The sequence below is a fragment of the Clytia hemisphaerica genome, unplaced genomic scaffold (genome assembly GCF_902728285.1).
Source record: "Clytia hemisphaerica strain Z4C2 unplaced genomic scaffold, Clytia hemisphaerica genome assembly, whole genome shotgun sequence".
Taxonomy (NCBI): domain Eukaryota; kingdom Metazoa; phylum Cnidaria; class Hydrozoa; order Leptothecata; family Clytiidae; genus Clytia; species Clytia hemisphaerica.
Window position 1 is genome coordinate 1,138,729 of NW_027103770.1, and position 13,975 is coordinate 1,152,703.

Below are 13,975 nucleotides of genomic sequence, written 5' to 3' on the forward strand. Positions count from 1 at the left end.
GAATAGATACGAATGTGTTCTTCTTCATGTTCATCAACAATCTATCATCCAGTTGACAAGTCCTGCCTGATCATTCAATTACTGCCAATCATGGAGAATTTCATTTGAAAAACAAACGAGCTATAGAAATATTGGCTGCACATCCTGTTACTCAACAGGATTTTTGATAAATACATACATAACTTGTATACTTATTTAGATACCAGTAATTATGAATTGCGATGATTTTCCTAAGATACAGTTGTTCCGATGTTTCCTGTTAAAATCTGTCTGAGGAATCGTAATTAATCTTAATGAGTCTGTTGTCAATATCATGATTGCTTTTACATTCAAGGTTGGAATCGAAAATCCTAATTTTGAGCTCTCTTGAATCAAGCAAACAAACAATTACTTTAAGTAAACCTTCTATGGACGAGTCGTTGATCACAGTATAGATAAAGTTGGCGATCCGGGGGGGGGGGGGGGGGGGGGGGGTATTTAGGCGTCAGGTATGTGCGTGCCATAAGGGTCCCTTAAAAAACGCCAGAACAAAATTTTCGAAATTCAGTCTCTCAAAGGGTTGATTTCCGAAATTGGACTCAGACATACCTGTGCTTTCACAAACCTTATTTCAAAACAACACACTGCAATGTAGTGTTAATACCGAGTTTATGTATGTGTGTTTTTAAGCGACGGAGGCGGTAAAGTTCTAATTTGGCTAGATCCTAACCAGCCGAGGACGACGGTAAATCAGCGGTTTTACCGTCCTCGATTTTGCGGGTCAGAACTGTGGGTTGTTCCAAATCGCTTCAGTCACTTTACCGTCCTCAAAAGTCCAAATAAATAAACTCGCTAAATTTTCCAGCGCGCAACATTTTTTGAAAAATGTGAAAATTTCCAACTAGCATAAAAGTTTGTAAGTTGACAGCAAGACAATGGTTTTGGTACTATTAGAAAGGTATTTTTATACTCTTTCTTTTGATTTATGCCCTTTTAAATAAGTGGTCAGGAGCCTTAAGTATGGGACTCGGTATATTGGCAAATTTAGAACGTGTGATACACGGCACTCAGGTTTGAAGGGTTAAGCTAAGACTATACTGATAATTCTTTTTAATTCCTGGTTCCTTTTTTTGATGGCTATTTTCAGGTGGGCGCAATGCAACAATTGCATTGCAGCTGCCTGAAAAAATCATAAGTGTAGCCTTAACTTTTCTATTTTTTAATATTTAATTTAATTTTTTAATATTTTTTATTGCTTATACAAAACACTTTTCAGAAGATAGGAAAAGATAAGCTTCGGCAACAAGCAAGTTATTAACATTGGAAATCTCAGATCTCAGTAATCCACTCACCGTATCCGGGCACGTAATTAGCATCAAGAAAAGTCATTTGTCATACCTTCCTGTTATTAATTACGTTCAGTTTGTCAATAAACAATTTTTCAATTCTTCACTTTTTATTTCATTCAGCTTTTTTTCTTCCTTAGAACATTTTGGGTTACTTTTGGTTGAATTTTATGTTGAAAAATCAAAAATTCTTTGGGATTGTTCTACTCCCCGTTCTCACGGTTTTTTTATAAGAACAAACTATGTAAGAGTATCAAGCATCGATGGCTAAAATATTAAGAAAAAAAATTGGAACATTCTAAGGCTTTGCAGGCTCTAAAATACCTTATCAGGGAAAAAAAATGTCGGAGGAAAGTGACGAAAATTTTGAAGGGGTGACGAAATTTTCCCCCGACGAATTTTTTCCCCGATATTATATCACCCGACCAAAACTTTTATCCAATTTTTTTTATCCCCGACCAAAACTTTTACCCGATTTTTTAAACCCTAACCAAAATTAAAATCTAAATTTTGTACACCTTTATTAACCGAAATTAGTGCTTTAAACGTCGAATTACGAGATCTTTTTTCGAGCTAGTGAAGGAAACCATTTCATTTGGACAATTTAGTATGGTGTGACTAAAGTGTAAATTTCGTCGGGGAAAAGTGACGAATTTGAAATTTTGGTCGGGGGAAAATGACGAAAACGCCTCTAGGTGACGAAATTTTTCGCCGATGAAAAAAAACCTCGACTTAATAAAACTTTCCCCGATAAGGTACCCGATTTCTTAGGAAAAACAAGTCTACCTGAATGTTATTATTTGAGATGTCTTTCTTTCATTCGAATCTTTTCTACGTTTCTAATTCTTGATTTGTTCGGTACAGCCTTCATCCAAGATCCTGAACGATTGCCATGGTGACTCTTTTTCTCACTTAGTGCACGTTGAACGGAATCAGGATCACAGCAGTGATGTTTCAAGTGAGTTACAAGCCTGAAGGGCTAGAGGCGAAACTTAAACCCTTCTCAGGCAAGAGAAATTGAAACCACTTATTTCCCATCCAAAACGCGCATATGACGTGGTTTCATTTCCCATCCAGGAGTCCCGTCTCTATCCCTTCGAGCTTAAAGCTCAATGATCACAACGTAGTACTCATATACGCTGAAATCTAATATTTTTCCAAAATTAACCTTCTTTGTTATTTTTTATAGCTTAAGAATAAGATGACCTTGACTAACGGCACCCTCCCCGTACCTCATTTTACCTGTAGAGTCCCCCGTGGAAAATCCTAGTATTTGCAATTCTACACAATTATTTTTGTATTTTTCAACCCCTTAAAAAAGTTACCTTCGTTTTGAATACTACTCTACTTTCCACGACAGGAAATTCACGCTATTTTTTATGAAGATGGAAAGATTTTTTCTAAAAGTACGGAAAATCTTGTGTTCACTTGCAAAACAGTCTAACTTTCCGAAGCTCATTTTTCAACTATACGGATTCCTGGTCTTTTTCCACTAGAAGAGGGCAGTGGAATCTTATAGAATACGACAGTAAAAATGGACTATTGAGAGACCTAACCCGTCGGGCGGCCAACTCAAGGAGAAAGTGATCACATCGGTTTTATAATTTTTAGGTGTAGTTTCTTTCAGATGAAAAAATATTTTTGAAACATTTAGATAAATATTACAATAAGATAAATTATCATATTATAGAATTATAGAAAATTTCAAAAATAGAGAAGGAAGGAAATTCATAGAAGAGTAAGATTTTCAGTTACAGGGTTAGACAGGAAAGTGAACAACAAGATAGAGGCTTGCAAGAAAGGTTGGATTCTAAAGAATGAAAGTGAAGTGAAGATGTAAAAACAGAGTTTTCTGTTTTGAGATTTTCGTTTTACGACTTCGTTCGATTGTGTTTAGTATGGTGCGGTAAGGTATTTGCCTTCGTACAAGCAAGCATTTTCTTTCTCGTTGAATTTCAAGTTTCCTGGGCAGGCGATACATCCAACAGTAACTCCCTTCCAGCAAGCAACGTATTGTCGTGGTTCATGGTCATCTTTAATGTTGCCAGTGAAATCTGGTCCACGGGCTGGGCATTTGTCTGGGCAAGCAAAGGTGGTGGCTGGCTCCCATTTTTGTGTGGTGACACATTCGTCTTTGCGGTTGTACAAACATTGGTTACATCTTTGACTGAATTCCAAAGAAAGTGGGAAGCAGGCTTGACAATAAGCGTTTCCACCGACACATTGGAGGAAATAGTTTCTGTGTGATTTGAGGGCAAAGTTTCCGTCATATTTTCCTTGGCATAATGAGTTTGGGCATGGAATAGCTGGTGGTGTGGTTCCAGTGATTGGTGGGTTGGTAATAGCTGCGGCAACTGCAAAAAAGATACAAAAACAGGGATTATTCATAAAGTCTACTCTTGTATATACGAAGGTTTTTCCAATAGCCAATTTACAAGGAAATAGATTAAAACATATTGAGTAATTTGAATTAGAATTTTGGCCTAAGAAATCAAACTTTAGATATTCAATAATTCGGTTCGACCAAAAATTAAGTTGATCAGACGAAAAATATTCCAAAAAATAAAAATGACAATGAAAGCCTTACCAGCAACCAAGGCACAAGCGATGATTAACTTCATTTTTGTGGGTGTTATTTTTGTGGTGGTCTTCTACGTTGTTGAGTGGACTGATGAGTGAAGATGGTTGATTGAAGAATCTCCAAGCCTTTTTATAGTGAAAGACATCTTCGGGTGGTGCTATGAAGGATTATGGGAACAATTAGTTACGGATGCCACGATTATTCCGATCTGAGTTTTATCAATATAGTGCCATTTGTTTTTATAAGAAATTGTTTCAGATGACAGAAACTTTTTTCAAGTAATCTTCAATTATTTTCCTCTTTTCTGCTGAATCTGCTAATTTAATGGTGTACAAAGGAATGTGACAGACATTGTGAGGTGTCGTGGCGGCACTCATAAGGTTCGGCCTCGCGTGAGCATCTCTCTCGAGTGTGATGGTAATACTCCATGGCTTGGCAGCTCGCGTCTGTCAGGTCGCAGTGTCTGTCAGCGCCGTGATTTCTACTCCTTCGTCGGTAGGACCCCATTCCGAGTGCATTTGGAGGGCTCATATCTATCTATTTAAAAACAAAATGGCTTCCGAAAATAGCAATCAGTTATTCACTAGGGGGTAGTTGCCTTCCTTGCCCTACCCCTCGCCTGCTACCATGTTACTGGTCATAAATAAGAAGCTATGCCTTAAACTTCAATTTTGTGCCTTTATGTTCCTATAAATGAATCTAAGAAGAATCTTTATCAACGAGCTGGCTGACGGTTAATGTACTTTTGATGTCAGGAAGAAATATCAAAATGATGTAAGCATTATCAAAGAAGGCACCCTTTGGAAATCTTCTTTGTCAGTAAAAAAGAAGAAATATGAAAAATTAATTATCAAAACAATCAATGTGCGAGACTCGGCATCAGTCTTTGATAATAGTTGCCAACACATAATTAATAATAGAGATAATAGGGTTGTCCAACGATCTAGTTATACGTCTAGCAACGCATAATGGTAGTATTATGAATATACTCTTACCACTAGGATGCCAGAATATTCAGAATTATGAAATGTAACAGATCCACCCTGTCGTTGCTAACCATTAGGATTATGATGACCTCCTTTTTTTGTTTACATCTCACAGATTTCGAAACGACGGTATGTGCCGCGCAAAATCTGCTTTTCAAAATCGTACCCTTACATTTTCTGTTTCAAAGAAAAACTGAGAAAATAATTCTTGTCGGCTGTAATTTTCAGACAATAGAAACTTTTTCAAACAAACGAGAAGTAAAAACCTTTCTTTTTAACAGTTATTTTGAATTTGTTTTAAAATTCGACCCTTGCAGTGCAATCTCACAGAAACACACCCTTACAGTGCATTTTAGGATGCTGAAAAACCCCACCCTTAAGCGCGGCACATGACGTAGGTCAGTTCATATGAGTGCCCCCTCCCCCCCGGATATATCCATAGCTAAAAGATTTATTGGTTAAAACTGCTCCCTTTTGATTAAAAAAAGCATCCACCAAACCCGGGGTGGGTACTTTGACAAAAATAGGTATGGGGATGTACCGCTGGTCAGAGTACTTGTTTCAATTCATGAGTTCCAGATAGGGTCACAAAATCAACAAAATAGAAAAAATAGCCCCATGTAGGGTACCTTTCTTGCGGGGGTTTTGGGGAAAAAGTGGAAAATATTTGAGGACATTTTTAAATTTCGGTTCCTTTTGGGGTCACTTTTTTGCAAATTTTGGCAAATATTTAAAAAAAGAGTCCCGCCACTTTTCAAACATCAGAACACCCCCGTCGGTTAACAAGGGTAGGACCCTCTCCTCCAGGCTATCCATGATGATACAAACACATTTTTAATTATTTAGCGCTTTAGCGGATGCTGTCTTGTCTGCTGTACAGTTTCGTCTAGGTTAAAGGCATATTAAAACATACACTAAAACTGGAGTTTCTTGCACTAAAGGGTAAATTATTCATTATTTTCTTGCTCAAATTCCATCTTCATTTTCTAAGATTTAGTTATAGTGGTCTAAATTATCTTTTCAACGAAGTATAACTTGTTTTATTTGAAGCATTGGTTGGAAAATGGCAAGCAAACCAAACTTTAGTGCACAATTAAGGTGGATAGACATTAATTGTTGAGCAAAATAATGAAAATGGTGAAATTTCGGAGAATGCATTTGTAAGTTTGTAAAAATGAATTCAAAAAGTTGTCTCTAAATCTTTAATTTTTTCGAAAATTTTCAAAACCCAATCTTTGGCAGACTGGCTATTCTTTTTCCTATGTGTTTTTGCAGTCTGGCGTGTAAGTACCCATTTGCTGAATGATGTACCTCCCAGGGGCAGTGATTTCCAACTGACGGTATGGTTCGGGGTCCTTACTACCTGGGGTTTTGAAAAGGTCTGTGATTCAGACTAGTATGAGCGGCGAAAAAATTAGCTTTTAAAATCGCACCCTTACAGTACAGCAAAAATACCCTTATGGTGCATTTTAAACAAATTTTCAACTCTTTTGGAGCAAAAAGAATCAGAATTTTCGGGCAGAAAATTGCAATTTTTTCTGGTTTTGCTGAAATCTCCACCCTTACAGCGCATTTATCAAATGTTCACTCTTACAGTGCATTTCTGCTATCTATAAAAACATGCCTTTAACTGTCCCCATGAACATACTGTCAAACGTCAGCCAATACCGGGTGTACCTGCGATTCTATTCCTTTTGAAACATTGGATGGATAAAACGTCTAACTGGTCTTTGAGATGAAATATGAATACAAATGACTCCAGTAGTTTTACTGAAAGTACTTTTGCAATATATTCAAGTGCAATCAAAAAAAGGGTAAAAGTATCTTTTAAGAGGTCTTAACCATTGTGACCCAATAACGCATTCTCTCAGATTCTAAATATAGCTATCTACACATCTGTTTTGCGACTGAGAGAACCTTTTATCTTTATGTAGAAGTAAAAAAATATAGTAAATAGCTTATCAAGTCACGCACCCCTGTGTCACAGAATCACTGGGACCCCAGCTTCACTGGATAATTTGGTCAAAATTTGGTCAAAAATTATTTCTGTCAGGGCCCACCTTTTGTCGGAATTTGGTCTGACAGGATCCAATTTTTGGGTAAAGATGATTTCTGACACGGTCGATTTCTATAATTCACATCCCCGTCGCCCATCAAGATCGCCCATCATCCCCTCATCAGTTTGACCAAAATCTTCAGAATTTGGTTTCATCAATCTTAAAAACTTTTTCGACCAATCAAAATAGATAATAACGGCGCTTCATATACTTTGTGAGTGAAAAAGGATATGATGAAAACTTTGGTGAATGAAACGGATGAGATTGTGTAAGCTGTCTCATCAGATGACACCATCTAGGTCCTTCATCCATACAGGGTTTTTTTTCATAACAACAAACTATATAAGAACATAAAGCTTCTATGATCAAAATATTAAGAACAAGTTAAGAACATTTTAAGGCTTTATGGGCTCTAAATTGGCCAATTTCTTAAGAAAATGTACAAAAACTCACCAAATGGTGAAAATAAGAACATGTTAGGAACATTTTTAGTTAAAAAGTTAAAGAATTTCTAAAGGCTTCAAAATTTTTAAATGCTCTTATAAAAAAAAAGGTGTAATGAAAGTTGAATGACCTACAAGAAAAAACATACAAAATGAAGAAGACAATGTTACATCCTGTGTGCCCGGGACAACCAATCCCATTATCAAAAAAAGTTAGATTGTATATTTTTAGAAAATTGAGGAATTTAATTAGCTAGAGATAATTAGAAAAGCCGTCAATCAGGAACAATGTGACGGCATAGCTCATTATGACGTGATATTGCGCGAAGGAGCACCATAAACAAATCCAGGATAGGTTGCCCAGAGAAAACGACAGCGGCCCGATCTTTGTCATAATTTGAACAAATGTGTCAACCCTTATAGAGTCGGCACCACCCTGGATGTTATGAAACGTGTCTGGCTGTTTCATCAGTATAAATATGGTTGGTTTTAGTTTTGAAAATCATCATTCAACAATTAATCATCTTCTCTTAACACACAGAAGAAGAACTTGAAGAAAAATGAAGACAATCATCGGACTCTGTTTGGTTGCTGGTAAGCTTTTCATCTCTCCCATCTTCAAATATTTTTGGATACATTTTAATATCCGAGCAGATTCTGAATACTCTGTCCATGATATGTATTCACTCTGAAGGTCATTGCTCCATAAGAGCAACTGCTTTGGTTAGCACTCCACTTTGATCTTTTTCATCCAGATTTGAGATTGATATTTTTTGCAAGAAATTGATCATATCTGTCTTCTTACTATCTAACATAACATTTTCTTTCTTTTTTTCTTTTCAGTTGCCGCAGCTATTACCAACCCACCCATCACTGGAACCACACCACCAGCTATTCCATGCCCAAACTCATTATGCCAAGGAAAATACGATGGTAACTTTGCCCTTAAATCACACAGAAACTATTTCCTCCAATGTGTCGGTGGAAACGCTTATTGTCAAGCCTGCTTCCCACTCTCTTTGGAATTCAGTCAAAGATGTAACCAATGTTTGTACAACCGAAAAGACGAATGTGTCACCACACAAAAATGGGAGCCAGCCACCACCTTTGCTTGCCCAGACAAATGCCCAGCTCGTGGACCAGATTTCACTGGCAACATTAAAGACGACCATGAGCCACGACAATACGTTGCTTGCTGGAAGGGAGTTACTGTTGGATGTATCGCCTGCCCAGGAAACTTGAAATTCAACGAAAAAGAAAACGCCTGCTTGTACGAAGGCAAATACCTTACCGCTCCATACTAAATTAAAAGAAATTCAAAACAAAAATAATTGTATTAAACTGAAAACAATCTCAAAATCTTTCCTGCTTTTTCTATCTCGTCATAGCTTTTAGACTTCTAAATCGTTTTCTAAATCTCTCACTTTATTCTAGCTTCTCATTCTATTCTAGCTCTAAATTCAGTCTCTTTATCTCTTCGCATCCTTGATTCTTCTATTTTCATCTTCTTCTTCACTTCTTGGCCTTCCTTTGCTTCTTCTGTAAACTCTTTTCTATTCATCACTTTTTTATTCGAAGCCTAAAATATTTTTCTGAAAAAAATTATTTATAAATAGATTCTATTTATTTATATAAATTTTAACATTTCAAATATTTACTAAATCTTTTGCTCGTAATATATTGAATTTTCTAAAAAAATTATAAAATGCCCGTATCAACGAAGGGAATATACCCTTTATGACAAACGTCTATTTATACTACCTTAACAGCATTGAAACAATAAAGTCTGTATTAGAGACATAGGATATAACACTCCTGTCTCAAAGAATCGTTGGAATATTTTCCCACAGTGGTTATGAAAATTTATATGAAAACCTCAATTGGGATAAAAATTCTATTGTTCCCAGGTTAGAAAATCCAGTAGGGATGGTCTTTGGGTACAATCTTTCCCTTTCAATTTAAATGGGGTCAAGAAAATAGTCATTTTCCCAGTAGGGCTAAAATTCGTGTGCATTTTTCCCACCGGGATAACGTTTTGGCCAAAATTTCCATCGAACGAGTTTGTGACATATAGGTGTTGAGGGAGTGGTCAGAAAGTAACTACTAGAGAGAGTGGAGGGTCCTAGGGAGGTGTCAAAGATTTTCCCACCCTTAGGGGAGGGTCTCAAAAAGATTTCATGTCAAGGCAATGAGTTTGAATTTCCCACCTCCGAATGACAGTTGATAACACAGCCAATCGAACTTTGTTATTCTTTCATTGGTCACACTTTCCTAAACAAAACGTAATTTTCTAACTTTATCTTTAATTTAGTCAGAGAAATTTCCAACTTTTATGAGTTCAAAATACGGCCTTATACATCAGATTATAAAATGGGTCTTTTTTTTATCCTAAATTCAAGAAAATTGGCTATATTCATGACCTCGATTTTTTATAGACTAATTTTTTTTTAAGTCAAAATCCTAAAAATATGTTTTCATACAATAACACCGCAATTTTTTCTCTAGATTTAGGCCCCCTACTTCAAACAGCTCACCGGGATAGATAATACGAGAGATTATCTTTAATTTCAAGTCCTGGGTATCGCCCCTGTTGGTCAAAAAGATAGCATTGATGGATGAATTCTTAGGTTCTATGAAAATATACAGTGTGCCCCAATAAAGCGGACAAATCTTTATTTAAAGTAAAATCCTCATAATTTATGCCAAATTTTATGACCTGTACTCATTAATATTTCAATCTCAAAAACATACTCAATCATCTTGGGAATTGAATATCTATTGATTGAACAGAGAATTGTAATTTTTATTTCAATTATTCGGAACACAGTTCAGATAATGAGTTTTGTGGATTTTACTTCATTATATAAATTTGTTCGCTCTTCTTTTCAGACACACTATAGTTTCGAAACAAAAATATTAATATAACAATAGCGTTCAGTTTGAGGTCGTTGTTGTTATTTTCTGCCCGCGCAGTTTGATTATTAGCCCGAGAGTGTCATTTGGGCCCGACGCGAAGCGGAGGGCGCAAATGGCACTAGAGGGCTAATAATCAAACTGCAAGGGCAGAATTAATGACAACAACGAACGTAAGCTTAACGCTATTACTATTACTATCCATATCGGAAATTCAAACAACGTTTTTTTCTAGCGTCAGCCAAGTCTTTTCGCTTCAATGCAATGACTTCAACAAGTTTTGAGTACCCTTGCGAGCGGGCCGCAAATGACCAAAAAGTGTTTTTTTTGCTGACGTCGGTTTAGTCTCACCGCTTCAATGCAACGACTTCAATAAAGTTCCGAGCGGGCCGCAAATGACGTTATCGCCCTATTACCAGGGCGGTTAATGATATTTCAGGCCTCTGAAGCACAACGCCTTAGTTTTCTCAGCGCGGGTATGACTATTTGAGTCATAGAACGTTTAACTTTCTATTTTTTACTCCTGGATGGAAAGGACGCTGTGAGTAAAACGGATAGTCCAGAAGTGGGTGAACGATAAGGGAAACCAGTGTATTAAGTTTTGGCATTTGTTTATTGGCTAACCACTCCTATACAAATAATTTTGGGGATAAAATATTTCCCAACCTTGAAAATTCGATTTCAAGCGATGTTTTATCATTTTTAGAAATAATTACAAGAGCATAATTGCATTTCCTATTTACAAAACAATATAACTTTGTACATAAACTGCGGTGGGAGGAAAAAAATATTATATTTCACCGTCCCTCTCTTAAAGCATTTTCAAGGAGTGTGGATGAAAATTTTTTTGACAACGGAACTTATGACACTGACGCACTTCCGGTTGGCACACGCTTTCAAAACAAAAAATGTCCTCCCTATTTTTGAATGCCAGTTAATCTCGGTTTCAGCTTTTTTGTTATTATAAATTTTTGATAATTTTGAAAAAGTTAATAATTTTTTTTTTCAATTCATGATTCTCCGATTGGAATATTTTTTCAAAAGTTATAAAAAAGAATTGGCTGGTAGAGATCAAAATAATTTTCTTAACACATTTTTTTCCATCATAAAATAAATTTTCCTTTCTATTGTCATAGCGGTGCAAAAGTGTCAACAATGGTCTGGGAACTAGTTTGGATTTTGAAGTATCAGTACGAGCTCTCTCGATGCAAGAGTTTCAAGGATCTCAAGATTGGATAAACATTCAATATTTTGATATCAAGACTTTTGTTTTATTATAAGAATCAACGTCATTGGTTTAACAGATTTTGAATTTCAAATCCATCTTACTCAAAACTAGCAAAAAATGTTTAGTTCGAATACATTACAAAATGAAATAAAGTGCTGGATAGAAGAGACCCATTCCATTGGTGATGTTGAAAAAATAAACATTTATGCACAAGAAAACTGAATACTTAAAAATCCCTTAAGATTTCCTCTAATTCTAAGCTATTGAGAGCATTTTTCCTACCTTTCAAAACTTAAAGCAAACAAAATTTCAAATTAAAAAAAAGAGTTATATACACAAGCAAAAAATAGAAAACATCAAGCTATATACAAAAAGCCTATTCTATCCTATAATGAAAAAATATCCAAAAATCATTATTGTTTTAAGATTTTTAATTTCAGCCAAGATTTGATTTGATCGATACCCAAAACTTTTCTAAAACCTCGACGGAATTGAGTGTTCATAGTTGCGTACAGAAATGCATTCATCATAGAGTTTACCAACGGTAAGAAATGGATCAAAACAAGATAGAGGTGAGGCCAGTCCTGGACGTGTGTGCAAGAACTGGTATCTTTAGAATCCTTACAAAACATTACAACAACGGTAAACACGGCTATCGGAATCCAACATATCACATAAGTACCGTAAACGGCTGCGACTGTTTGAGCGGCTTTACGTACAATACGGCGATATTGATCCATGCTTTTAGATGAGCTTCGACGTAGTGTACGTGAAGTCTGTTTAAAATCTGTTGTTGTTTTGGTATCATTGTTTGAATGTTTATTTTCAATAGTATAATGTTCAGTATACGAGCCTCTTCGAGATTCGTTCGAATTCGTTCCACCGTTCTTTTTAACAGTCATTTCCAAAACAACAGGCTCGTTATTCATTGTATTGTTATTATTGTTTTGATCTTCGCTCATCTGTTGCAAAATGACTCTATTGTTATCAAGGATGACTGATTCAGAGATACTCCTAGCATGGTTCTTGGTGATTCTGAGGATTCTGAAGTATATGATTCCCATGCAAATGACAGGAATACAGAAATTAAGACCATACAGCAAACCATAGTAGATATAGTTCCTATTCATTTGACACATTAATCCTTCTATAACTACTGCATCTTGGGAAGGACTGTCCAATTTAACATTGATCAGGCAACTTATACAAAATCCATAAACCCATGTACCAAGAATCACTAGCTTTGCACGTCGACGCGTCACCCAGTTTGGATATTTGTAAGGATGATTCAAAGCCAGGTGGCGATCAACTGCTATGGCAACTAAATTAGCAATGGTGGTCACAAAGGCCCAAGAATCGGTCATCATGTTTGCTCGACAAATGTTGATACCATAACAAAACACCATGTTATTGCTAAACATACCAATTTTGATGGGGATGACAAAAAGACCAACGAACAGATCACTGCATGACAAAGAGATGATGAACAGGTTAGCCACGTTGTTCCGTAAATGTGGAACTTTAAGTACGGAAACAATGATGAGGAGATTGTTTAATACAATCATGATAAGAAGGAGTGCCCAGAATGCAACGTAGATTTTATACGTCGGTTCCGTATCTTTTGAACAAAAATTTTCAACGATGGTAGCATCACTATTTGCACTCGATGACGAAGAACAATCTTTAAATTGATACATTGTTGTATTTCTCCAAAACCATAATAAGAATTCATTTTTACGTCGATTCATTTCTGCATTTCCTTCTGTTAAATTAAGATTCATTTGGTTGAGTGGTGTGTAACATTTTTCACGTAAAACGTCCATTACGATGGGGATTGTGAGTTGTGAGTACACGCTGTATTCACGATACAAGCAGCAATAACGTTCAAATGGAGTCGCCATTTTTCTACGACCATATGTCTAAAATAAAGTAAGAATAAAGAAAGTCACTTGTCTTAGGAAGAATAGTTGTAAATATAAGATTCAACAGAAAAGCTCAAAACCTAACTGATTCGAGCAAAGGTGTCCATCCAATGAAGTATAAACCCGAAGGGCTAGAAGCGAATCTCTAACCTTTCTCAGGCAGGAATAAGTCAGCCTTGAAATAAGCGCCGTATTTTTGACGACGGATTGAATCTAGCAATTCCTTTGTTTTCGAGTGATTTCTTTTATTGGTAGGATTTTTTGGCTTTAAATCCGACCAAGGAGATTTGATTCTAGCCCTTTACTTCATTGTGTCCACCCATAGTCAAACACGTATCCATTTCCCTTGAGTCGCCTTTTGATAATTCTGATAGCGCTCAATAAAGGATTGTATCACGTCCATCAGTAAAATCAAAAAGTGGTGCAAATGGCTCTGGGTACGAGATTGACATATATAGTATGGCTTATACGTGTTTTGTTGTCGCCTTATCGATAGGAATAATCAAATACATCCAAGTTT

At 36.2% G+C, this 13,975-nt stretch overlaps 3 protein-coding genes across 3 annotated transcripts; 1 reads left to right on the forward strand and 2 right to left on the reverse strand.

Moving 5' to 3' along the window:
* Positions 1 to 3,050: 3,050 nt before the first annotated feature.
* On the reverse strand, positions 3,051 to 3,995 carry LOC136805963 (uncharacterized). Its single transcript, XM_067062553.1, has 2 exons — positions 3,913 to 3,995; positions 3,051 to 3,679 (listed from the first exon to the last, which is right to left on the reverse strand). The coding sequence occupies exons 1-2, from the start codon at positions 3,944 to 3,946 to the stop codon at positions 3,219 to 3,221; spliced, it is 495 nt and encodes a 164-aa protein (XP_066918654.1). The 5' UTR covers positions 3,947 to 3,995; the 3' UTR covers positions 3,051 to 3,218.
* Positions 3,996 to 7,899: 3,904 nt separating this feature from the next.
* LOC136805964 (uncharacterized) lies at positions 7,900 to 9,083 on the forward strand. Its single transcript, XM_067062554.1, has 2 exons — positions 7,900 to 7,986; positions 8,236 to 9,083. Exons 1-2 carry the CDS (start codon positions 7,953 to 7,955, stop codon positions 8,694 to 8,696), a joined length of 495 nt encoding a protein of 164 aa, XP_066918655.1. The 5' UTR covers positions 7,900 to 7,952; the 3' UTR covers positions 8,697 to 9,083.
* Positions 9,084 to 11,743: 2,660 nt separating this feature from the next.
* LOC136805891 (probable G-protein coupled receptor No18) lies at positions 11,744 to 13,448 on the reverse strand. The gene has a single exon (XM_067062462.1). The coding sequence runs from the start codon at positions 13,432 to 13,434 to the stop codon at positions 11,947 to 11,949; it is 1,488 nt and encodes a 495-aa protein (XP_066918563.1). The 5' UTR covers positions 13,435 to 13,448; the 3' UTR covers positions 11,744 to 11,946.
* Between the last annotated feature and the right edge of the window lie 527 nt (positions 13,449 to 13,975).